Source organism: Bombus impatiens, unplaced genomic scaffold (genome assembly GCF_000188095.3).
Source record: "Bombus impatiens unplaced genomic scaffold, BIMP_2.2 scf_0264, whole genome shotgun sequence".
Classification (NCBI taxonomy): domain Eukaryota; kingdom Metazoa; phylum Arthropoda; class Insecta; order Hymenoptera; family Apidae; genus Bombus; species Bombus impatiens.
This window is the reverse complement of record NT_176683.1, coordinates 1,314,497-1,340,578: the sequence shown is the minus strand read 5'-3', so window position 1 is coordinate 1,340,578 and position 26,082 is coordinate 1,314,497. Positions and strand designations below refer to the sequence as shown.

The 26,082-nt window shown below is 36.3% G+C and overlaps 1 protein-coding gene across 1 annotated transcript; it reads left to right on the top strand.

The window, feature by feature from the left end:
* Positions 1-1,185: 1,185 nt before the first annotated feature.
* Positions 1,186-9,318, top strand: LOC100743258 (protein PRRC2C). Its single transcript, XM_033320302.1, has 4 exons — positions 1,186-1,531; positions 1,996-2,069; positions 3,819-5,609; positions 6,173-9,318. The coding sequence occupies exons 1-4, from the start codon at positions 1,486-1,488 to the stop codon at positions 8,366-8,368; spliced, it is 4,107 nt and encodes a 1,368-aa protein (XP_033176193.1). The 5' UTR covers positions 1,186-1,485; the 3' UTR covers positions 8,369-9,318.
* Positions 9,319-26,082: the final 16,764 nt, after the last annotated feature.

The following is a 26,082-nucleotide window of genomic DNA, read 5'->3' as shown; positions in this document are numbered from 1 at the left end:
TAAAATTTAACTGCCCTTAAAATGTTCCTGAAATTTTCATTAATCATTTGTAACTTCATTGCAGTAGTTATATTATAGTATAACTGGACTTGTAACTCAATAATTTGCATAACTGAATAACTGAGTGACTCAACTTGACTGGAATTATCATTAAAATTTATTTCAATAATTCGTTAAGCGGAGGACCTGTTGACATTACGATTTTTCTAGTAGTAAATCGACGATTACAATTTTCTGTTGGACACTATATTAAATACGAACTGATAAAATATTTACATTTACATAAACTGGATAATTTCCGTTTAGCGATTCTCCATCCGAGGAATGAAAATTGAAGTTGAATTAAATTATACCCTAAATATAACACTTTTCTAGAATTGGAGTGGAACAATCCACGCTAGAAATATGGCTCGACGTTATAAGGTTAGAGGTTAACTTTGCTCAAGCAGGAAACACGTGAATTCTAGTTCATGGATTAAAATAGTGAGAAAATTGAAAAATATCAGAAGAAATATTCTCCGACCTACAATTTCCTTCCATCGATTAATTTCTAATAAATATCAGCTGCGAAGAACTTCGGTAATTTTCTTCAATAAGTCTGCTAATTACCAACGATCGTTCGTTTCCGATTTCGTGCACAAATGAAAATTGGAAAGGTGGAAATTGAAAATTACAATTACACTCTGCCTAGTTTCATTCGACTATAATCCCTAGCCCATCGATAATAGTAAGAACAAGAGAATTGCAAAATATTCGAGAGCATACAATGACCGAAAATTTGTCGATCATTTGTCAACCAACATGATCGCTTAATAAGTTCGATTTCACGGAGGAATGACAGCTCGTTACATTAAACGCGCATTTCGCAAAATTAGGAACATCGAGTGATCGAACGGTTGCTTCAACTCCGCAGACATGAATTTTAAAACACACGTTTCTCAAAATAATCAGAAAATTTCTAGCTGTCGGAGAAAATATTCTTCGAACAAGAATTTCTTGCGCTCGAATCTCAAACTTCCAAGAAACTGAAATCGCTAGAAGTTTCAATAACTTGCCCAAGACAACGAGTGCCCTCTACATCGACGATCGTTGGAAACTCGTTCGTTTCCGGTTTCACACGAGGATGGAAGCTCGTGCAGCATCAAGTGGAAATTTCTGGATATTACGACCAGCCCGTAAAAACAAAGTACAGTGAAATTCTTCCGTCTTCTCGCGAGTTTCACTGTTACCTTGATTCAAAGAGAAATGACAAAATAGCAGCGGAAACAGCCGCGATAGATGCAACAACGGCTTTCTATACTTCCTTTCTCTGCATCACGCTACACTTTTCCTGTCCTCGTATTCCGACAATCGAGAGCTATACTCGTTATACCCGATATACTTTGATCTCTACTTTCGTAATCGAGCAATTTGCGATATAACGAGAACGACGTGAATTTGCCTAACGATCGAACATCTTTTTTCTTTCGCAGAACGCTCGTGTAAATGGTCCCATGGTCTGTCACGATGCGGTCGACACTAACGTTGAATTGTAAGTAGATCAAACTTGGACGCGTTTCGAAAACGTATTCGAAAAATGAATATAACCTGATTAGAAATTAATTTTGATATTAGACACGAGCTTATCGTTTGATTCGACTAGATGTTATTTGAAAATAATTTCGAATTAATTTATTTGAATAAAATTATTCCTTGAAGCGATCTCGCTTCGAATTATTTCATTTAGTTATCAAGTTAAATAATTTTTCATTTTTATAATAATTATCTATTATGGTTTATTACTTCAAACTACTTATATTATAATTCACTATTTCATTATTATTCTTTATCTTTATTTTGTCCAAGCCTAACGTAAAGCCTTTCTTTGTCTTTTTTGTTCTATTTTAATGTATCTACTTCTTGGATTAATTGCTTACTTACGTTCTTTCTTCGTGAAATTTTTTAAAAATATAATTAACGTTTTCTCCATCTGCGTGATATACAAAATACTCACAGGTGTCCTCGCGATGGGCCTCTTTACCTGCATCGGCGCAATCACCGTATCGATAGACCGTTCCGATAACAAACCTGTAAGTAGATACCGTAATCGAGTTGCGGCAATTAATTGTTCTTGCGTGTGCGCAGGCATCGTTGCCTCGATTTGTTCATTTTTACCAGTATACGAATAAATTATGTTATTTAAACGAAGAAAGTACACACAGGAAGAGAACTTCTCTTTTTTATTAAAACACTTTTCATTTCTGTTGAGTTGATGAGAAATAATGTCGGTTTTTTATGAACTGGAAGTAACAGGATGAGTTTTATAAAAACTCTTTTGTTTCAAAGGTAAAGATCATCGTATGAAATTTTATAGTATCAATAAGCTTTATTGGTAAATTGAGTAAAACCTTTGTAATATTAAGTATTCTGATTTTTTTATTCATTAGATATAGAGTATCAACAATAATTTATAATTTCTATAAAATGTTTACGTTTACAAGCTATTAGTAGAAGGCATCAATCTTTCGACTGCACATAATGCAAGGGGAAGAACTTCTCCTTTTTCATGTGCAAGAACTGAGTTATGTAAACAGTGACCCTTTTTGTTGAAACTCCTAAAACGTTTAACTTCGAAACTGTTTTAATCTAATGCACACTGCACACGATCCATAACAGTCAAGTTATGTACACTAAACGACTCTTCGTTGGCTGCAAAGATGACGTAAATTTTTAGCTAATATTTATCCAATTTCTTTAATCGATTCTTTGCTTATACAAAAAATTGTTACAAAGAATCCTTCGTTGTAATATTAAGTCGGGTGCTGAATATTTAAAAAATTGATGTTATTCTCTTGTCGACTCAACGTTTTATCACTATGACAATCTATTCTATCACTATAACAGTTTATAAGACAAAGTTTAGTCATTAGTGTGTTTGAATGTCTAACGTGAAACATCAACTAAATTTACTTAAACACCAATACATCAATTAACCAATTTATAAAACAAAACTTCAATTCACAGGACATTCGATTAAGATAAAATAACACTACAATGGCTTTTACAAAATATCTAATTATCGTATCAAAAATTACAAACATTTTCGCGAAATATTCATGGAAACTAAACATAATTAGACTGAAATCGAACCGTGTACAATTGGCGAATGAGATACAGCGAAATTGTAAAATCATTTTGACGTTTAAATTAATTTATTTCAAATATTTGATAAACAATTTAATAAAAGCCTGAAAGATAGGTAATCAAAATGCCAGTTAAGACTGTAAGAACTATAGTAAAATTATATTATAGAATTCATGGATATTGACGTATCAAAATTGCTTTCTAACTAGCGATTTAACGCTAGTCACGTGGAGTTACTTGACTTCCACAAGATCTATTGTGACGGAGAAAATTTATCTCAATTACACCCTTGAGATAACTAAGCGGAGTAAGACGTTTGGAAACATGACGACCAAAACAGTCAATCATGATAGGAATTAATCTCAGCCTCGAACAGTCAATATCCGTAAATTCTACTATACAGGGTGTCAAAAGAATGTGATTATTGTTTTTAAACTACGTTGTGATCATTGACATTAACAAAAACCCAAAGCTTGTGAATAAGAACGAAAGAAATTGTTTCCTATTCTTGTTTCTCGATCTTATTCACAAAAAGTCATTCTTAAATTTTCCAATAATCATATTTACACGAATGATATTCAGATAACACATAAAGGCTCTATCATTCCATTTAACGCTTCACAACCTCGCTACATTTCATCCGCTAGTTAAATCCAATAAATCCAACACACTACTCCTCTAACTTCACTTCACAGCCACCAACGCGATCATCGATGATTGCAAACGGCTGGCGGCCGTTGACGAACGGCTACGAGGAGACGATCGGAACGAACGTTTCCCCATCCAGCAACCTCGAGCGGAATGGTCCTCTTCATCCAGTTCTAGGCAAGCTTCAAGAACACATGGCGGCTTCTGAAAAACTGAAACCTCAACGGAAGGGTAAACCATCTTCCTATCACGACTACAATCCGCCCAGTATACTAGGCAGCTTCACGGTTCTCGGTCATGCTGCCGCGAAAGCACGCGGCGAAGCTCAATCTAACCACAATCATCCTAATAAACATGTCGCTTCTGAGACGCGGGAGTACACGTTTCTGATACCTCCGCCGAAAGACGCGTACCGTTTCGACCTGGACCAACACCGGAAGCCCATTTTACGAGACAGCTCGACGTACTTGCGACAGCCACAATTTGGCCCGCCAGTGCATCAGCCTCCGGATCCAATAAAGGCTGCCACGTATTTTATTAAAGGATATACCTCCACCACGAATTCTCCGTCTTCACCATCTGCACCCACGAAAAATAGACATTACGCTGAACCTTACGTCCCTCAGTTGCTGCAACCACCCAGGTATCACGTGAAGCCCTTTGAATCTCTAAAGGTGTCCAACAACGCGAAGCCATATTTCCAACCACCTGGTACAGCGCCGGCCAACGATTTTGGAAAGGATAAACGACTATCAGATTACGATCACAGACAGAATCATGACAAGTATCCTGGACAGACTCACAACGATCACGTTATTAATCCAGCTAGTACAGGGAACTTTTTCAGCCAAGTGAACCATCCTTCCCATTCTTTCAAGACGTCGTTCGAGAGAGATCCTGCGTTCCTGGTTCACGAAAGCCACGAAATTAGTTACATCACTCCACCTTCTGTCTATAATCCGTTCAACTTTAGACCTTCGTTGCCTTACGAAACTCTACTTCCTCCTGATGTGTATTCATCTTCTACTCCCGCACCCACTACTCCTCGTACGCAGGAATCGAGTAAATTCCAACAACAAAACAGAGATGCTGTACAGGATTACAAGAGACCAAGTCAAAGTAATACGAGTAAGCAAATAGAGAGCGGAATACAAAGTGAACTGCTGCCGACAGCGGGTGTTGGTAATACCTACTATGTGTCAGAAGCTCAGGATCTAACTCCACCACCCTCTTCATGGCCAATTCCGAAGAACAAGTATCAAACGTCCGACATAAATGAGGTTCTACCTCGATTGAATCCTCCGTCAAAGTTCAACCAAGAGCCTATAGTGTCTAACCAGATCCCACAGGCACCAAAGGTAGTGTTCATCGGCCCTCAATCTCAGCAGCCACAGTTCCAGACTTCTGTTTTGCCGATCGATATTCGACCAGAAAGCGGAGAGACGGAATACGAGACTCCAGAGAGTATTTCACTGAAACATTTCAACGAACAACAATATTTGATCCAACAGCAACTGCTGCAAAGAGATCGGCAAAGATTGGCTGAACAGGAGAGGCAACAGCAATTGGAGATCGAGAAGCAACAGCAAGAGGAGTTGAAGAAGAGGCAAGAGGAATTGAGGCAGCTGTTGGAGCAGCAAAAGGAAGAGGAAGAGGCGAGGCTGGCTGTGGAATCCGCGAGGAATCAGACGCAGGAATTGGCGAAAGTCACGGAAGAACAATCGCCTTACGCGATCCAGTTGGCAGGATACGAGATCCCGAAGGTTACCACAGACCTGACCGCGGTGATTACCGAGCAGAGCAGCCTTGGCGAGCAGCCAAAAGTTCAACAGTCTCAGGTAGTATTTGTTCCCGTGGAAAGAGTGCTTTATAAAATATTTGGCTACTGCGGAACTCCCGGAAACCGACAGTTAATTCTCTACGGCATTACTTACGAGATTGGGGGACAGGTTGGGTATTGTTTGGACAAGAACAGCTTCGGGGAAATGCGCAATAAAGCAGGTTTCTTATATCGTAGGAAACTTTCGGAATTAATTTTATTGTGCTACGAAATACGGTTTCTCGTATAGTTCGTGCTAAAACCACTAGACATTTGTTTAGAGTTTTTCTTAGTTTGGAATTTGCTTGGGATGGAAGTAGGGTTTTTTGTATTAAAAAGTTATTTAATGATCTTTTTAATAGTTCTTTATTTAGGGAAGAGGGACTTTTAGAATTAATTAATGAACATTGTAATAAAGATTCTAAAATACTACGTTTCAAATGATTTAATGGAATTGAGTTTGAATCGAATAATAACAAAACTCTTGCCAAATACAATTAACTAATCGCAAGATCAATGCTACACATAAGTCTTAACCACGTTTCTCAAATTTTCTAACAAACTTTTAAAATTCCATTGCAGGTAACCCAGCCCGACTACGTGTTCTCGGAGCGCCCCACTGGCCAGGGCCAACAGTATCAGGATCATTCGCAGAATCAGCAAGAGCAAGTGAATTATCGAGAACAGCAGACTGATATACGGCCTCAAAGACCGCACAAGCCATCGCGCGAACACCATAGGCGACGAAAACCGAGTACCACGTCGTACGAGCCAACGCCAACGGAAGCTCCGATCCAAGTTCCAGAAACCTCTGCTCCGGTGACGTTGCACGTTGAGGAAGTGCCTATACAGACGACCACCAGAACCACGCCAGAAACTGTGACTCTGGCGACAGTGAGCACGCAGAAACCCAGGACTCGAAGACCAGGTTCTCCAATACGTCGAAGAAGACCAACGACCACTACTTCTGAACCTGTCACTGTACCATCTGCGGAGGACTTCCTGAAGTACGAAAAACAGGAAGAAGCGATACATCACATAGACGCTACAAAACGAAAACGAATCAAACCTACGCAATCTGCTTTTGAAGATACAATAGCCGAGAAGAAAGCTAATATCAGAAAACGGCCTGGTCATAGAAACAGGGTGAACCCAGGCGAACCCTTCGAAGCTGAGATCGTCACAGAGATCGTGCACACTCCTCTAAACACGTACAAGAATCCAACTGAATCCATTCAACCCTATAACGAATACACTACTCGTTTCGTGACCAATCAACCTAATCAACAATTCGATTATACGTCTCCAAAATTCGCGACAGTGGAGGATACTACGCAGACCATACCGCTAGAATATTACACTGAACCGACAAAGGCAAGACCAGAAGAAGATCCAAACAACGAAAGTTATAAACCGCAACAGGGTTTAGATGTGGCAACGAATATTCCCCTAGAGGATTTGTTTATCAAAACAGAGGGTAATTACTTCGATCGAGCGACGGTGTTATCCACCAGCGCAAGTATAAGTACAAGCCCAAGTACAAGCCCCAGCGTCACCACGATCGCCTCAACGACGACATCCACGGTGCAATCGAGCACGCAAGCGCCACCCTTAAGCTCCTCTACGAGCAGATCCCACAAGATCCGGCCGATCAGGTACGGGAACACGACCAGGCCACGCTTTAGCATCAAGGACTACAAGAGCCGGATGGATTACAAGAGCAGATTAGCTCAAATTTCGAGCACGGAGCCGTCTGCGACGCCAGCGCCACACACGAAGCAAAGAGGTTCTAGTCTGAAGAGTCAACAAAGTCAGCAGCAGAACATAGAAGGAGCAAGGGAGACGACAGGGAGATACAAGTACGTCTCGAGGGTAAACTATAGGACATCTTCGCCGAATCCTCCAGTGGTGAAAGATCAAGAGTTGGTGGCTGAAGATACAGCTTCTTCGACGACCGAAAGAACCAACCGTTTTGTGCCAAAGAGAAGACCCATCAACGGTAACGTGTACAGAAGCAGAATCTCAGGAACCACCAGTAGCCCCAATAGATCCCAGAATCATTACGAGAGTGACTCTCAGTCGAAGCCAAGCACAGTTAGAGCCGAGAACGTATTTTCTTCGTCGGTTCGACGACGACCTGTGATGAAAAGCAGACTGTCGACGCAGAGGGAGAGTTCGACCGTAGCGTACACGGATAGAAAAGAAACGGAAGCCACTGAAATGGCCGCGGAAGAAACCAGTTTCTATTCGTCGGTCACAACCACTGGCACCACCAAAGTGGCTGCTAACGAGATCCCTGTTGAAAAGGAAGAACCAGCTCCCACGAACGTTCCGATGAGATCGAACGTGGACGAAGAGGCGAACGAAGCGGAAGAAAGTGAAACTGGACTGAGTTTTCACCCTGAAAATGAGAAGCCTGTAGGACCGGTTCATACCAGTACTGACAAAAGTGTAGACGAAAGTCAACTGAAAGAAACTAGTATCACCGAACAACATTTTACGACGAAGACAGAGGAAACCACGATACCAAACGACAATAAAAGCACGGAAGCTACGACAGCGTTTGAAGTTCGCTCGGAAGAGGAAGAATTGTTTGCGAAAGCGTCGCAAAGCGTGGCGGACCTGACCAGTTCTGCTTCTGCTCTTTACGACAAACCTGGAATGTTCAAGGCCGTGTCCCCAGAAAGCAGAGTCATCACCTCGCACTTCAAAATCCCCACGGACGAGCCAACCCTCCCCATCGAGGCCTTCTTCCAGGAATTGTCGAAGAAGAGCTAAGTGAACACTTTAGAGCTTTTTATCCTTTCAAGAGATCTTTTTCGTAATCGAGAAGGTCGATGATGGTAGCTCTTTAGAATACCATTTTTAGAGGAACTTCGAGTGTTTCACAGTCTACAATACGTGATCGTGGACGTAACATTTCTTTGTGGAAATTAATCGAGGTATTAATTTGAGTTAAAAGGCGATTGAATGGTGATTTCTTTATTTAAGGAAGGTGATGGTGAGATTAATTTATTTAAGGAAAGAATGCTATATTAAGTATAACAAAAGATGAAAGTCACTCACTTAGACTTTCTAGATTTCTAGATTCATTCTTTTCGTAAAAAGCTTTTATATAGATCCAAGGTGTATCTAAAAAAATTAGCATGTTTGTAGTTAATGAGTTTCATTTTCTCGACAGAGATTCGTTATTCAGCATAACTTTATTCGACTCACATTTTTATAAACTCACACTGACCAATTAGAGGCTTCAATATTATTCTTATATAAATTTCTCGATGGAAATTCTATAAAAGATATATGGTTTATTATGAGACATAAATTTCGAAGAAAACATATTAATAGCTTTAATACATCGTATTCGAAAGATATGGTGATCATTATCTATTTTATACGTTCAAACTTTATCAAGCTCTATAATCGTTAATAGAGGAGTTTGGACTCTCTCTCTCTCTCTCTCTCTCTCTCTCTCTCTCTCTCTTTATTGGCCCATTAAAAGTCAACGATGTATGAATATAATATTTGTTTCAGAATATTTCTCAATTACTTTGCATTGCTGAATTGTGTCTTCCAAGAATGAATTTCAAGGACTTTCTTGATATCTTTCTCGTTTATATTTCTACCATCTCCTCTTCTTCTTTCTTTATTTTATACTTTCGATCTATATGTAATTCATTTTACGAGAAAGAATTAATTTTCGCAGAGACATCATGTCCACGATCTCCTTTACTTTCATACGTCATTTCTTGCATCGTGTAAAAGAAATTGGGAAAATGGAAAATACAAAGAACATTTATAGAAATGTTATCAAATCGTAAAAAATAAAAATCCTTCGTTTGAAAACTAACGGTTGGAAAATAACGATTCTTCTGCGGATGTAGAAAAAAAGAAACTAAAAAAGAAAAATTCTAAAGAATGCAATATATAGAATATTCACATAAATATTACTAGATCGATTTGTTTGATTCTGAATGAAAATAACGATTATTCTAAGAGTGAAATAAGTTGGACAAATTTGTGGGAATGCAATGCGTACAATATGCATAGAATATGCGTACAATATCGTTAGATCAATTTTATTAGATATCCTGTGATGAACATTCGTTTTACCATCGGATTAGTAACTTCGTGGAAAAAACATACCAAATGCACGTGCACTCGATTAGGTTTAATTAAAATTATCTTCACCCTAATCTAGATGTATAAATTATTTATTTAAAATCACACGCGCCACGTGACCATTGAATCTCGTTCGATTATCGCGCTGAAGCATCCCTTATTTTTAACGATGGCGTGCGATATGATATTGTTACTTAAGTAAGATGATAAAATAACGGATGCTAACGGGATGTTTCTGTAAATATCAGTAACTTAGAACGTCTATTCTTGTTCCAAGCTAATTCGATGCTCGACGCTGAATGTTATTTAACACCGTATATGTTACGTTATGGATACATTGACGCTGCTGAAAATAGCATTGGACCGTCCTTAATGTTCATAACAATGTTAATCTTAATAGATACATGAAATTATATTAAATTATATTATACGTATAATATTACAGAGGGGGATGTAATTTTCGGTATCGAAGTAAATGGAAAATAACGTAGTAGAATCAATATACAGAGATGTAAAAGAGGAAAGAGAAATTCTACGAATACAATAGAACATTGTTCGTGTGAAAAAAGAAATGCACCAAAGAAGAATTTAACGATCCTCTTTCGTCAATAAGTGGAATTCCATGCTTCGTACGGTACCATTCAATTCGTTTCTCCCTTAAACAATAGATTCAAGAAAATGATATTTCCTGCCGTATATTTTCCACTTACTTCGATCTGCCTTTCAAAAAATTATCCTCTTCTGCGTCGTAATAAAAATCGCGGCAAACAACGTCGATGTGTCCGTTTCTACGCGGAACAGTGAAATAACGAATAAGGTCGGTGTATCGTGTTATTTATATATTAATTAAGCAACTCCATGTGTACACTGTAAATATATTATATATATATACAATAAATATAGAGTACATAAAATATCTCGTTATTTACATTATACGTTTACGTCGTCGAGCGAGGGAATGCAACGTGTTAAGTCACAAGTCGAAACGTATCCAGATAACACGGCATTAATGTTCCAGATTCCATTCACAAATCCGTTTAACGATCCATTTATGAATATATCAGTCCGTTTCAATCGGTAACATGAGCAGCCATTGACGGTCGAGTAAAATACTAGTTTGAGTAAAAGCTCCCTTTCGCTATGTAATTAAGTAAATGAGGACACCTTTTAAAGTGTGGGGGTGAGGGGGTGAGGGATCACACGAAGCACAGCACGGTCGCCCATCACATTAATTTTCTATCACACTCTGACGAAGACAAAATAGTACTTTACCCGGCTACGTGCATACAATATACATATGTATCTTTATTATAATAAGCGTTTCTTCGCCACGAAGAGGAACGCGTTAATCGAATTATTATTTCCTTACATAGTCCGCATTGATTACATACGAATACTCATTAATAACGTATTACGTGTGTATATATATATATAATAGGTGTATAGGCCTACGAAGATTACTTTGATTGTACCTAATTTAGAATTATGCACAGGCCGTACATTACACATCGATTACGCGCGCAACGCGAGATACACTAGTCGACGTCGTCCGATGAATTTCGTTAATTAGTTGTCCGTGTAAAACTCCCATTTTCGTAATTGACAATTAGTTTTTTTTTCTTCTTTTTTCTTTATTTCGTTTCTTCCTAATTTGTTCAGTCATCCAAGGTACCCTTGTACAATATTCCATATACATATATACGATATATATATATTTATATATTTATATGTACACACATATATATATATGTATATATGTATATTATAGATAACAATGTATCAAACTATCAGACAAAGTAGGCACACGCATACCAATGTATTTACACACTGCCCGCGCAAGGATTTGCGCGAGCCAGAAGTGGACGTTGCAGCTAAACCTCCGGTATATGTATATGCACATCGATAAGTATTCACGCGCGAGTACAGTTCTCTATACACGATGCCAGATCAATGGGAGGAGGGGGGGGGAAGGATCGATGTATCTACGCGTATAGATCGCAGCAACAAATTGCTGCCAGAAGTTCGCAAGGGGAAGTAGAAACGACTATCAAACGGAAAAGCAAACCTGAGATTCGCGAATCTGGTCGTCTAACTTCGACTTTAATCGAGCCTAGAGCAAAAATTTGTGCGTCTGCAATTGAATATTTGTCTTGTTCCTGTTACACGATGCGACGCTGTCGTAAAGGATGTTGGTCTTTCGACAATTTAGCAATTTCGATTTTTATCCTTCTCGTTATAAAGATCTTTTAAATAACATCAACAGTTAAGTACAATTTAGGAATGAAGAAATAAAAAAATTTTTCAGTGAAAGGGAAACGATTATAATTTCACGACCTTCATTTTTTTTCGTCTTTCGGGTGTAAAAATGCGACCAAATAATAATGGACGCGTTGTTGACGTTATGGTGGTGACGTCAGTAGACAACAATGGGTTAAATTATGGCTTTAATTTTTACAATTCTTACAATGCCGAAATAAATGTCGAGTTCAATTCGCAAGAGGTTAATGTTTATTTTTAAGGAATTGTCAAATTCAACTATATATGAGAAAGAAACGACAAAGACAAAGGCGTCAGACGTGAAAATTTTTACTCTGGACTGTTTTCTTCAAACTAATGCGCATTACTAAGTTACTGTTTTGGTCTATAAACAGATTGGTCCTTGTACGAAACTACGCGGGGGTAGTTTGTGTCGCGAGTGCGACGATGAAACGCTCGACACACGCCTAGGAAACGATGCTACACGCTTATCGATGTACGACACAATCCGCTCGAGAGCTCGTTCTCTCACACTAAGATAATATATTTACTATGAAACCGCAGGCGAAGAATAATCCTTTCGGTCTTAGCAAAATTTAGGGCAGACACGGGCAACTGGTGTCTGTACGGGCAGAGGAATTTCTACTGTAACCTAGGGTAATACGATTTACGAGCACAGAAATCATGAATTCTAGGGAAATATAGATATTATAGATAGATATAGATATAGAAATATAGATATTAGGTAAAGTATATTTAAAGGGTTTGTAACACTCGTTACGAAGAATAACAAACTTTAATGAAGATTTTCTACACTCCATGTAAAAATTTATTGTTCTTTTTTACACTCTGTAGACAAACTGGATCATTTAAGCGTAATCTTTCTTTCTCTTATCTTACGGTTCTAGGCTTCAGAAAGATCTGCAAAAATTCTGTGATACTTATCGTATTACACAGTCCTTTCGATAAGTCAAGTGCTTGAAACTTTTCTCAATGGAAATAAAAATTCTGTTGGATCAAATGCAACGGTGAAATTTCGCTTGGATTATGAACGACCTAGTTTGCTTTGGAAGTTGTTACTATCCTTTAATGATTAAAGTTATTGCAATTTTATCAAAAAATTAAGCTATTTTAAGCGATAACTCAGATCTAATAAATGCGTCTGTACCCACAGTGTTATCATCAACGAACAGACACGAGTTGCCTATGTCTTTTTCGAAACACCAGGATTTTCCAAGCCCACTATCTTTCGTATTCCGTGAAGAATTTTTTAACGAATCGGTTTCACGTGTTCCGATTTGACAATCGGCAAACTATTATCGATTAAAATGAAGATAATACCAGAGAAATACTGAAAAAGTGGAATAGCATATGCACAATAGCATAATCAGGCTTCGATCTAGAGAAAAAAAAGAAGCTGCCTAATAAATTTGCAACTCAGGATTAATTTTCTTTTACATTAGTTTCTAATCGACATCTTCGATGGTGCTAACGTCGAAATTATATCAAAATACGAGGACCTTCTCCTAGTTTTGTTTACGCGTCATTACAAATTCTCACGTGTCTATGTACAACGAGAATACAAAATGGTAGCAATGTAACAATCAGAACGGTAGAATTTTTTTTTAAAAACGTACTAGAAAATGGAAGTTGCGCGATATACCGTGTGTGTGTATTGTATATATATAAATACGACGTTATTATGTATACATATAATTCACGGAAATACTTGTCTCCTATAAACCTGTTCTCCATTTGTAGACAGCGTTTTACGATATAACGTAACTAAAGCTGATATCAGGTTTCTGATGCGCTATGCTTAACTATCGTCAGTCCTTCGGCTCGGTCGCTGTTTTCTTCTTCTTCGTTTACTTAATTTACCATCTAAAATCTAAATCTAATTCCGTGCGTGTAGTTATTGACGCGAGCAATGATTCATTTCCTTTATTCTAAGCTTTTACGATGACAGCGTGTCATCAATGATTGGTTTTATTTGGAGGCAATGGGACCACAAATTAGCTTCAGATATGCCCTGAAGAAGTGAAATTCAACGTCTATGAAACGTCACACGAAACACATACGCGATTACTTCGAAAAGAAACCAATAATATGAGACGCATTTGTCGAATTCGACGTTATATTCGATAATAGAAATTGTGATAATGATTTTTGTAAAATGACAAATCCCTGAAGGAAATTTACTATATTTATAATAAGTTCGTTCTCCCGTTTGATTAAATTCATAAACTTCGAAGATTTCGGTGACGTGCAGATTTTTTCAAGAAAATCAACCTCTTCATTTAAACTTTAATTTGATACTTTACAAACAAGATTATTTAAAAAAAGAAAAGAGATTAGGACTTCCATATTCTTGTCTATCCTTTCTTCAAATGGAATTGAAAATTTCAGATGGAAAAGTTCTAGGATGAAGAGATTTCGAATACAATTTTCGATTAAAGTCGTGAAAAATTTCGAGTAGATGAGAATCTTTCGTGTAAAAGAAATCAATATATTTATTTACTATTATTATTATGGACTAAGATTTTGTCCCTCAACTTTCCAGCATTGCAAACGTATAAAAGGTTTTGATATCAGAACTGCAGAAACGAGAGAAGGATAATAAATAATAGAAAATTGCATAGGAGTGACAGACGTAATAAAAATGGCAGCGGTTGTTGGTGTGATTCGTATTCAGGAAGATGCTTTTAAAACGTCAAAGTTTCCAACTTTCAGTTCCTACGATATTAAGTTGAACTGCGGTGGAGGAAAGAGAAGAATTACTTTTTGGCGAAGTATGATACTGTAGGTTCGCAAATATCATGGAAAAGAAAAAATTCCTTCGTTAAATCTGCAGTAAGCGAAAAAGTCATTCTGAAGCGGTCGTAACGTCAAGAAAATTGATTTCGATATTTCGAATTATTTCAATAAAATTATAAGAACTTATTGTCCATAACGAAAATGTTATAAAATTACTCATGTATTTCTCGAAATAATTATAAATAATGCAATTCCATTAATTGGACTCGAAACAATAAAACACTGAATTGATTCGACTTAGTACACCTGAATATATTTTAATATTGAAGAAATTTTGTTGGAGATTAATTTTCCCTTCGAATTAAGAACTTGCGTATAACTTGTCTGTAGAAATAACGCGATTCGACTTCATACTGTTAATCCGAAGCATTTTAATCCACGACTAATAATCTACTTTCCTCGTCTTCATAACTTCAAGACAAAAGACAAGGAGGACGAAACAATAGATAGGACAATTAGCTGATTTCCAAGTGTTTTAATCTACTTATAGAGTTACTGTTATACAAGAGTACCTAATAAATTCAATTTGTTAGCCCTAGTAACTTATGTCTTGTAACTTGTAAACTTTTTCTAATAAGATTAGTTCAGTCGTGCAAGAAAGTCAAGAAAGTAAGGAAAAAGATCATAGCTCGCCACGAAAAACTCGGATAAAAAGAGCATGAAACACGAAGTAAGTGGAATGCACCAAGTTACCCGCCATACTTCGCCAGATGTTGCAGAATAGGTGATTTATGGTTTAAAAGTGTTAGAAAATTCATGTAATGAAAACTCAGTGAAGAATAACGTAGAATATCACATGACTGAAGTTACTCAGCAGCGCAAACGAAAGCTTTTATCTTAATGGAATATATAAATACTCGACAGGGTGGCGAAATGGGCTTCCAGATCTGTTTTCACGATCAATAAACGTATCAAGGCATTTCTTATTCACCTAACTGAACTTCACACGGTGATATCTCTATGTTTCCTTCTTCAATGCAATATTTATTCGAATATCTGGTTGTTTGTTCCCGTTTCGCTTCGTTCCGCCTTTCTTTTCCTATTATTCCTCTAAAACAATACATTTGTGCATTTTCTAAAAGATTTAAGTCCATTCAAATAATCAAAAACCTAGGAATCCTTTCTATTCTTTACACGCGATCGAAATAAAGCGAAAGACGACTTCCTATAATTCTAACTAATTCTTCGTTTCTGAGGTTGAAAATTTGTCAATTTGTTCAAAAGTTCGAACGAACTTATTACGTTTGTGAGATGTGTAATTGGATCTACTTTGGTAAGTAAAACAATTTTAGTGAAAATTCGCTCGGATGAATGTTATACGATTCAGAAGAAACCACGTGGTTTTCAATTTTGTATTATTATCAGTTTCTTAAAATTTCAAGATCGTCTACAATTTTTTTAGGTAGAAATCGAATTCTTTTGTGGAACTACTGGATAATATTAAAGAGGCAATTTAGCTGTGTGTATTAAAATGGTCATTAAAGGGGACTTTTAAAGTGCAATCAATAAGTGGTTCCTTTGAAAGTATACAGTATCCATCTGAACCAATTCTTACTAAACTTATTACTACATCGGAATATTTGTAGAAATTCATATTCTTGTGGACATAATTAAACAAAATAAAATGCAAATAGAAATGCTGCAATTAAATATTATACCGAGTACGTTATTTCGGTATATTGTGTATGTATGCATTGTAAATATTTACAATACATAATATTTACAGTATTACATACATGCACGATAATCATCACGTTAAATTTTCCATAAATACACAATGATTATTACATAGCAGTTATTATCCAAAAGACTCCAATTACATATTTCATGTAATTTATACTAAAATGTAGTATGAAAAAATTCCATTTAATTTAATAATTTAACAGCGTGTCAAAAAAGTTTGTCGATCTTCACAGAATCACTTAATTTCACGAAAGAAAAATTATTTCATTGCCTAAAGCAGACGGTCGTCTGAACAATTGTTAAAAATTGGAAAGAGATGATCGACGAGGCCGAAAGACTGACTCGTGATGTACTTCTAACACTTTCAAGCGGGCCCTTCTATTCTACGACCCTTTTTTTTAGAATTTCCATGTGTGGCTTCGGCGTTGGTCCACTTCAGTACGTTATTATCACTTTGTTTCTATTTTTTTTTTTCTTACTATTATGTTTTTCCTCTCGTTTCGTTTACCTCATTTTATTTCGGTCGCGTCGATCTACAATTGAAAAATCGAAGCTTAGCTTATCCGAGGATCGTATATCGTCGAAATCGAGCGCAATACGCGTGCAATGAAATGTCAACGTCGGAAATTACAGCCAGTTTGTCGGCTAATTTCGTTGATTTCACTCGTTAATCTCGCTTTACCGTAATGATCGTTGTGCCTGCTATCGCTAGAAATGTCTGAAGTACACTATCACTTCCCTAATTATACCGATCTCAGCGTTGTCTGGATTTCTGAGCTTGTTATACCTTAACTTACGATCGATTATCCTAATCGAATTTCGAGAGGAAATATCGAGCTGTAACGACGAAGCGCGTTAAAAACACTTGTACGTGGAAATAATTGCATTCTGAGCAATAGAATGCTTCGTTCTTAACCATAATTGAGATTTTCTTGCCCTGACTGATAAAACGTAACGACGAGAATTAAATTAACCCAAAGCTAATCTCGAAGAGGACCTAAATCGAACTCCACGAGAGAAACTAAATTTGTCGACGATTAAAAGATCAGAGATAGTACTTCTATATAACGCTTCAAACATTTTCAGAATAAATCTTCCCATAAAGAAATCTTTTATGAGATAATCGCAATTACATACGTTAAAATACACTCGAATTTACAACATTTCTGATCTTTTCACGTACAAGTGTCTTTTAATACGAAGAAAACCACTTCAAAGTACCTTTTTCGAAATAGATTTCTCTTAACTACCTTCAACGAAGATCGTATACATACACCATGAGGGAATATGAAAGGATTACTAAAGGCTAAAAAAAAAAAAAGAAAAAAATAGGGTAGAGGAAATTGTGCTAGGAGCACAAGTATTCAAGGGACAGTAATCTATGAAGATACATGGAAACTTGAGTATCCTCGGTTCCCGTGATACTTTCACGTAGCTTCAAGGAACATTGTTCATTTCTTGCCTGTGCCTCCATTCACTTTTTGCTTTGAAAAGCTCGGAAAGTCCGCCTTTTTTCTTCGCGCGACATATGACCGGAAAGAATCGCCATGAGAACGAAGAATCGCGTGTCGAGCTTCTTTCATTCGAACCAGACCGAATCTAACTTGCTTAGATTCAATTTACTATACTTTCCCTTCGTACCAAAGACTTGCCTTCCCTGTTCGCTCTACAAAAGTTATTTCCCCCGAGAATCTCTCTTTAAGCACCATTTTCTATCATACTGACGAAAATATCAATCCTTAACTAGTAGTATCATTGGATTAGGATAAGCACTTAATTTTAAGCTATTGTAATTTTACTTAACGTTTTATATTTTACGCGACGTTTATCGCGGATACAGAGTGGAAAATATTAAGTAAAATGTATACAGCTTAAAGTTAAACGTCCTAATCTAAATTTTCGTAGCGATCTGAGTCGAAGAGATACGAAACTTTGCTTATTTTTGAAGGAATCAGCTGTCAAGTGATCTAAGAAATAAAATAAGAGAAGAAGGGCGTATACGTATTCGCAGCTAAAAAGCTAACGAATAATTTTAATAAATCTAACGATGTTACTAAAAAACTAAATATAGTAAATATTTAAAGAAAATCTAGCTATGTCTAAAAATTATTTTCGAATAGAAATATTTCAATTACAAGTGAAACTTGTCACAGAAGAACGTAGGAATGCCTTCGGTAGTACGAGAAATCGATCGAAAGAGAGCCAGTGAAAATATTTCGCGAAATATTATTGGAACGAGAATTCTGGAACAACGGGGCAGTTGCATATATTGAACGCATTACAGCTGGAGAGTTCGCAATTAAATTTTCTATAGCGCCGATAACGTAGTAAATATTATTCTTTTCGTCGTGCCAGCGATACGAAATGCCAATCGTATAAAACGAAAGCGTGACTATTTTTGGAAAACTGAGAAAATCTAGGCAAAATACGGAAGAAAACGAGTTCTCTTCTTTCGCAGAAATTTTATTATTCTACAGAGTGACCCGTTTCAATCTGCGCCTCATGTGTGCCTATGTTTCGAAAAGTACGTGTGCCGTGTATCCTCTTTTTTTTTATCTTTCATTTCGTATTTTTGTATATTTTGTAGGAATAAAAATTGAATTTGTGAAGATTAAAGGAGGTCGAGGAGCACGCTAGAGTCACGCAGAGAAAAATCCGTAAATAGCCTCGTGCAGGATATTTAAGCGGGTTAAACTCTTTTTCCAGTCTGCCTCTTGAGATTATGGCTCGATTACTATATACGTTTCTTCAAAGATGCTTTTCGTCGAATTACCTGTAATTACTTCTTCAGATAACTCAGAAGTGTTTTATTAGTCTAATACTGGATAGAGTATGAAAGATCTGTGACCGAGTATAATACAAATCCTATTCATATTCTGCTTTTTAACATTTTTATAATTGAAAGACGCTCTCCTTCAAATCACATACTGATAATTATTTCTGAAAATATTTCAGGAATTTTGTTATTTCTATAGAATATAAAAATCACTTAAGGCTGTAGTTCAAATTTTATTGAAGACTTTCAATATCCTAATATTTTGCAAAACCTGTAAGAACTTCAAAGTAATTTCGTATTACTCAAAATATGATAGAAGAACAGTGAAAATATTGTTGCTTATTTTCATAAAGAATATGTTTACAATTAATTAATATTATTTATTTTTCTGATACTCTGTATTATCTCCTGTCCTCAATTTACATTACTTTTTTCTCAATATTCCAATTCCTCGCAAAGCTCATAGGAGCTCTGAAGCAATTTTGTGTTCCTTTAAATTCAACAGTAGAATATTAAAGAAGTTTGTCTTTCATTTCCATAAATTATTCAGTAAATGATATGTAATCCATAGAATTGTTTCATCAAAGTCTCAAATCTTACACTAAAAGTTTCACAAAAATTATATCATCGCCATGTTAATCACACTTCCAACCATCTAATAAAAATAAAAATTCTACAACCACTTTAAGAGAATCATAAGCAACTTTGAAATTTTTACTCCGGATTCGTCCATCGATTTTGCCCCATAAAATTCTAATGGCATCTGCCATCTCCTCGAATTCCTCCTTCAATATTCAATCCTTTATATCTGCGTACTTTCCAAACTACACATCTGCATTGATATTTTAAAACGGGACACTCCGTATGTTACGCCGGTCGAATTGAATAGCATAAATCTTAACACGTTTCCATAAAAATGTATGTACATCCATTATCTCGATTATCTATTATAGTCGAATCTATCGAATAAGCAACATCAACTGCTTTTTATCTGTTATAAAAACGGGCAGAAAAATTGCATTATTGCAATACTATTCAACAATCGTTTTAAAAAGGATTCAATTGCAATATTCCTGACGCCTGTACTTGCTATGTAATTTCTTCGAAACCATCGTATCCTCCTGAGACGATAATAATCCTATACATTGTGTTTGATTGGGGTTATTTAGAAAAGCTTATTTCAATGAAATTCCTAAATAAAAAGAATTTACGAAAACGGACATTTAATTTTTGTATATTAAACTGAACATATAACAAATAACATACAAAGAATTAGAAAAGAAAATTTTCATTAGAATGAAAATAGAGATTACAGGAGAAGAATTTAATATACGATCTATAGCTAACATTCTTATCTTTTCTTATGGGGTAGCGATATTAAAACAATAAGACAATTTTATTTACACATTTGCAAACGTGAATGAGTGAATGATATTTCATTTATTCTCTTGAATATTCTAAAAACTTCTTGTATCTAAAATAAAAAGTCCCGAGGAAGAGTTGAAGAGAAATCTAATGAAAAAATAGTTAAATAAAAAAATAGAATTATACCTAAAATTAGATCATCTATAATAGCAAAACTGTGTCATATTAACTAATCAAATACAAGTTTGATAAAATAAATATCGGCAAGATGGATAAGTAACAAGGGACATTTTCTTTTACCCCAACCATTACGGATATATTTCTTAACTTCCCCTCGACCCAAACACTATCTAATACGTTCTATATCAGTTTCCGTGAACAAAAACAGGACACCCTGTGCAAGCAATCCGCGTATAAGCACTCACGGCCGCACGATGAATCATCACGTGGATCATAATCGAGGCACGCGGCAGATTACAGCGAAATGGCGACGCTCGTTCGAGCGCTTAGTCAACGTTATACGTTGGCTGTGTCAAGTAGTGACAGGCCAACATTCGAAGAGTTTCAGGGCTAAAATTGCGATCGAATTTCACGGAGACAGCGGAACCAACGCGGCGGAAACCGCGCCTTGCCGTGGATCGCACGGCTTAGAATAGAACTTCCGGACAAAGCGATGAATTACGACGAAGGCCCGCCCTCCACGACGGGATTCTCTTTCAGGACCACGGTAACCGATCATTTTCTTTGGCTCAGACTCCATTTGTCGAGCCTGAAGACGTTTTCCCTACTTTCAAGAGAGGGTCGCGAACGATTCGATCTGAATGAAATCTTGCAAACTTGAAGAACAGCCAAAAATATTAGATACGTATCTTTCTCTAACTGAGGTAACTCAAGTTTAAAAGACGAGAACCACGAAGTTCGACTCTTTAAAAGATAACTCGAGCAGGTTAAAGTTAAGGTTAAGGTTAAGATTAAGGTTAAAGGATAAAATTATTTAATGTCGACATTAAGAGTATCGTTAATGGTGCGATTGCACAGTCGACTTGCAGAGAGAATTTCTTATGATAACTGACGAGGTAGTTATATGTATGTAGCAGTAGGTAAAAGAAATGTTAGATACAAGCGGTAAGGACAGTTCGCAGTCCTCCCTCGTTTCGTTAGTCGTCACTTACTCTGCAACGAAGTGCAAGATCGGAGGAAAAGCTTTCCTCCAGTTTCGGTGAATCGATCTTTTTCTTTCTTCGGGGTGTTTCACGTGCTACCTTCACCCACCAGGGTTCAAACTTTCATATCGGATAGTTAAAGGAGGAATTTGGAAGAATTTCGCGATCTCTGATATGAATAGTAGGTTTAGTAATAGTAAATTAATGTAACTTCAGTTATTAACACTGTATATGAGAAGTGCAACGTTATACAGAGTATTTGCTACATATAATGTACATAGTTGATCAAGTTAAAGAACGATTCTACGCGTAAATATTAAATGCCCAATGCTTAATTGTACGAAGAATTGATTTTGAACATTTATTCGATACGCGAACACCAAATTGTGCGGTAGCTTCGAGTATCTCGATATTCTGTATTTTCAAAATCTTAGATGCGAATGAATTCTTTCCTTTAGATACTCTTTATCGTTGTATCATCGGATAGAGTCTTCATTCTAATTGCTATAAATATTTCTGAATGCAAACATGGATAGAAACAAGATATACGTGAAATCAGTGTAAGGCTGGGCACGCAGGAATAAAGTTTCGAAATCGATTCTCTTGGAGATTAAGCTTCGATTAGAAAAATGTTTGTCTACATTTTCAATTTATTTTTGCACATAGAATCATCCCTTAGCTTCATATTATATCGTAGAGAATACTCTGTATATAGAGTAAAAGTGTGTTAATCTTGATTTAGTGTTTGAAAGTTCGAAACAAAGTTGCAACTAACTTGAAGGGATTCAGTGGAATTTAATGGCGTGTAATTCGAGTGCAAGTAATAGATTTTAGTAGTGGCGTAGAAGAAGCATGAAACCTATCGTAGAAATATGCAATTTCAATTTGGTGGAATCGTTGGCGAAGTTTCGAAACACGGTTACAACGTAGTGCTTCTGATTATTATCTGTGATTTGAGTGTTGCTAATGGATCAGTATGGGATTAGTTTAGTACTGGTATAGTACTAGTACGGCACACGAGGTGTACAGTGTCGTGACAAAAGTATGTAACCGAGATTAAGTGTTTGAAGTTTCGACGCAAGGTTTCGACTGAATTTGCGGATAAAGTTCGTGAAGTGTAACGATCTATGATTTGAATATCATGGTGGCGGATTATATAAAGTAATATTATTCAAAGTGCAATGTTATACGATACCGTAGTGGAAGCATGTAATTTCTATTAGATGCTGAACGATATGAAATGAAATTATAATTAAACTTGAAAAATATTTTTAAAGAAATTCGATGACCTATGATTCGAACAATATCGATATTCGTTGTTCGAATGCTTGAAATAAAATTGTAATTACATTCAAGAATAGCCTTAAAAGAATCTGTTAACTCGCGATTTAAACACTGATGGCGTAATATATGAAAAATATTTCTACCGCGATAGAAGTATGCGTTAAGTACGTAAATGAATTTTTAATAACTATTTAAAGTATAAATATTGTCCTGTTTTGTGGCAGTTTGAAAGGAGTATTACCTCTTTTCGTGACTTAATTAACTAACGGAGACCTACATATTTTTATACAACGTGAACCACACATAAAATTCAAATCTTGTTTGAAGATGCATAAAATGAAATTACAAACCTATAATTTCCTATGTTTGATATTAAAATAATCCTAAACGCCATTCCATTTAAATATGTGATTATGCTTAATAGCATATGACAATGTACGGTTTGTACGTCAGTCGCGAATGATTTTTATTTATGACGTTGTCTATGGAGTTATTTATTTTACAAAAGAAAAAGAAAAATTATTAATCGTATTAGTACCAGGCAAGATTTCTCGTGGAAAGGAACGCGCGTTAGAATTTTTCCGCCAAAAGCTTTCTAACTTTCGAAAACTCGTACGATTCGTCTGCATTTAGGGTGACTAGAGTGTTTGTTGAACTGATTTACGACGTTTACGTATTCGAGTGAAGCATTATCGCTGGCTGACAAGTTCTCGAAGTTCGCTTACGTCTGTTTGGAAGACTCTAACGGGATTATTTTATCTGTTAGCGAAGTTGTTACAAAAAGACGGAAGTGTCACTGCCATTTCGCACGGTTCCACTAATTGTGAAAGTTTCTATACGGACGTCACGACGCAAAAAAGGTGACGGTGGGTCTCATTATTAAAATTAACAGTGAAATTAGTTGCTGTAATCGCTATAATTAATCAAAGCTGTAAAACTGATAATTTGCTACGAGGAGAGTGAATCCGTGTGAAACAGACTTTATAATAATTACGAACTGCATTCATTTGTAATTTTAAATATGGGAAAGTTCTTATGATTGCAGCGAAAAAGAAATGACATAGGAAAGTGACATTTACAAAACGTAGAAAACGTGAGAAATACGTGAAAAGTCCATTTTTGTTGATTCTTTATTCCGATGTCACTTGATGGCTAATATAATTGAATAGCGAAAGAGACAACTTTAAAGTCCTTCAAGTTCGCGACAGACTGATGAACTTATTATAATTTTAAAACTGCTGTTTCATACTTTTCCAAGAATCAGACTTCTCTTTTAAAACTTGATGAGAAGATCACAGAAAATCGAAATGACGTTAATAATAAAATGAGAAAAAAATTTCAGTCCTAAAAAAAAAAAAAAAAAATCACAACAGAACAAAGTTAGAAATTGAAAAATGATTTATTCTCGGGATAACCCAAATCCACCACGATCTTTCTTCAAACCACTTTCAACCCTTATCAAATATTCGATCATTCAATCTTTATAAATAACACCTTTCTCTGACCTATCTGTTATACAATATTTCCCCTCGCAAAAAGAATTCTCAATTTCCCTCCGAAGCTTCGATATCTCTGTAGCAGTGCTTAATCACGAGACCTCTAATATTTTACTAAAACCTTGTGGATTAATTTCGTTCATAGCGAAACTCGATATGTATGTTCAATTTCATATTGCGGCGAAGAGGATTTACGTGTTCGTAAGCGTACGTTTCCCCCTTTATGCGGCACGTTCTATCGGAATTTCATCTTTCCGGAGGTTGCATCGTTCTGAAGGATACATTCGCAGAAATATCGTCGAGCTTCATGGGGCAACGGATAAATTACTCTTATCGGACATACGAGTTTTTCGCGGTCATCTAATCGACGCAAACGAAAGAAAAACTCGATTACCCGAGCTTAACTTCAGCCGCGAAACGTTTGACGAGCAAAAAAGTACCGACCCAGCCTTCTTCCCTCTCTGCATTCGTTCCCGCGAGTAAGATCGCAGATAGAAATTACATCCACGACTTTGATAACGAAATCACGCGATAATAGCGACGTTCCACCGATATGAGATTTCATCTTGCGGAGTGTGCTGCTTGAAACGTTGAAAAAGGTTCGTAAGACGAGCGGAGAATGTGAATTTTCGGCTTTCCAGATTTATTAAAATTCTACTCGGCGTTAAGAGAGTTAGAAACTGTTTGAAAAAATTCGACAGATATGAAATTGTACGATATATGTGTTGTACAAATATGTAAGAATATGTGATTTAATGTAAAATTGAAATTTGAAAGATCACGTAATGATAAATTGAGGATAATTAACGGCCACGTTCCTTTGGATCAGGTTTTTTGATTTTATAGTGTTTAATTTTAATTTGCTGTACTTTGTGTTTTACGAGACAAATGCTATTAATATTCTTCGTCATATAAAATACGAAATACAAATTAAAGGAAATATTCTAAAATTAAGTAGCTTATGTCAATTCAATTTTTTGTCTCTCTCGATAACGACTCAACGATATCACCTTTTGCTGCTACTAAAACAGTTAACTAAACCAGATTCTAAACGTAATATCATAGAGAACTTCTGTGTTCTCCGCTGTTCCTATAGCTGTACCTACTCTAAAGATACGAGAAGACGACTTAAAAGAGAAGCAAGAGAGGTAGAGAGATGAAAAGAAGAAGCTCCCTCTTCCAGGAAATATTTTTTGTACTTCATTTATGGTCAGCGATCCGACGTTAAATCAGTCGACCGATAGCAAAATACACAGGCTAACGTGGAGAAACTTTCCTACCTGAAGTTCACAGGAAAAAGACACGATAAAGCGTCGACCAACAACTGAACTATGATAATAATAGTAATAATGAAACGATTTAACCAAACGCCAAAAAATTGAAATAAAGGGAAAGCTTTACGAAAACCAATAAACTACCCTGAAAAATGAAGATAGAAAGAAATATTTTACAGATAAATAAAATTTCCTAGAAATTTAACACGACAACAAACTTAACATTGTTTAATTGGTCATAGTGAAAGTATCGAAGCTT

Excerpts from the sequence above, each read along its gene's own strand:
- LOC100743258 (XM_033320302.1), top strand. The coding sequence starts at position 1,486 with ATGGTCCCATGGTCTGTCACGATGCGGTCGACACTAACGTTGAATT. Across the intron at positions 2,070-3,818 it reads ACCGTTCCGATAACAAACCT|CCACCAACGCGATCATCGAT; the intron begins GTAAGTAGATAC and ends TTCACTTCACAG. Across the intron at positions 5,610-6,172 it reads CAAAAGTTCAACAGTCTCAG|GTAACCCAGCCCGACTACGT; the intron begins GTAGTATTTGTT and ends ATTCCATTGCAG.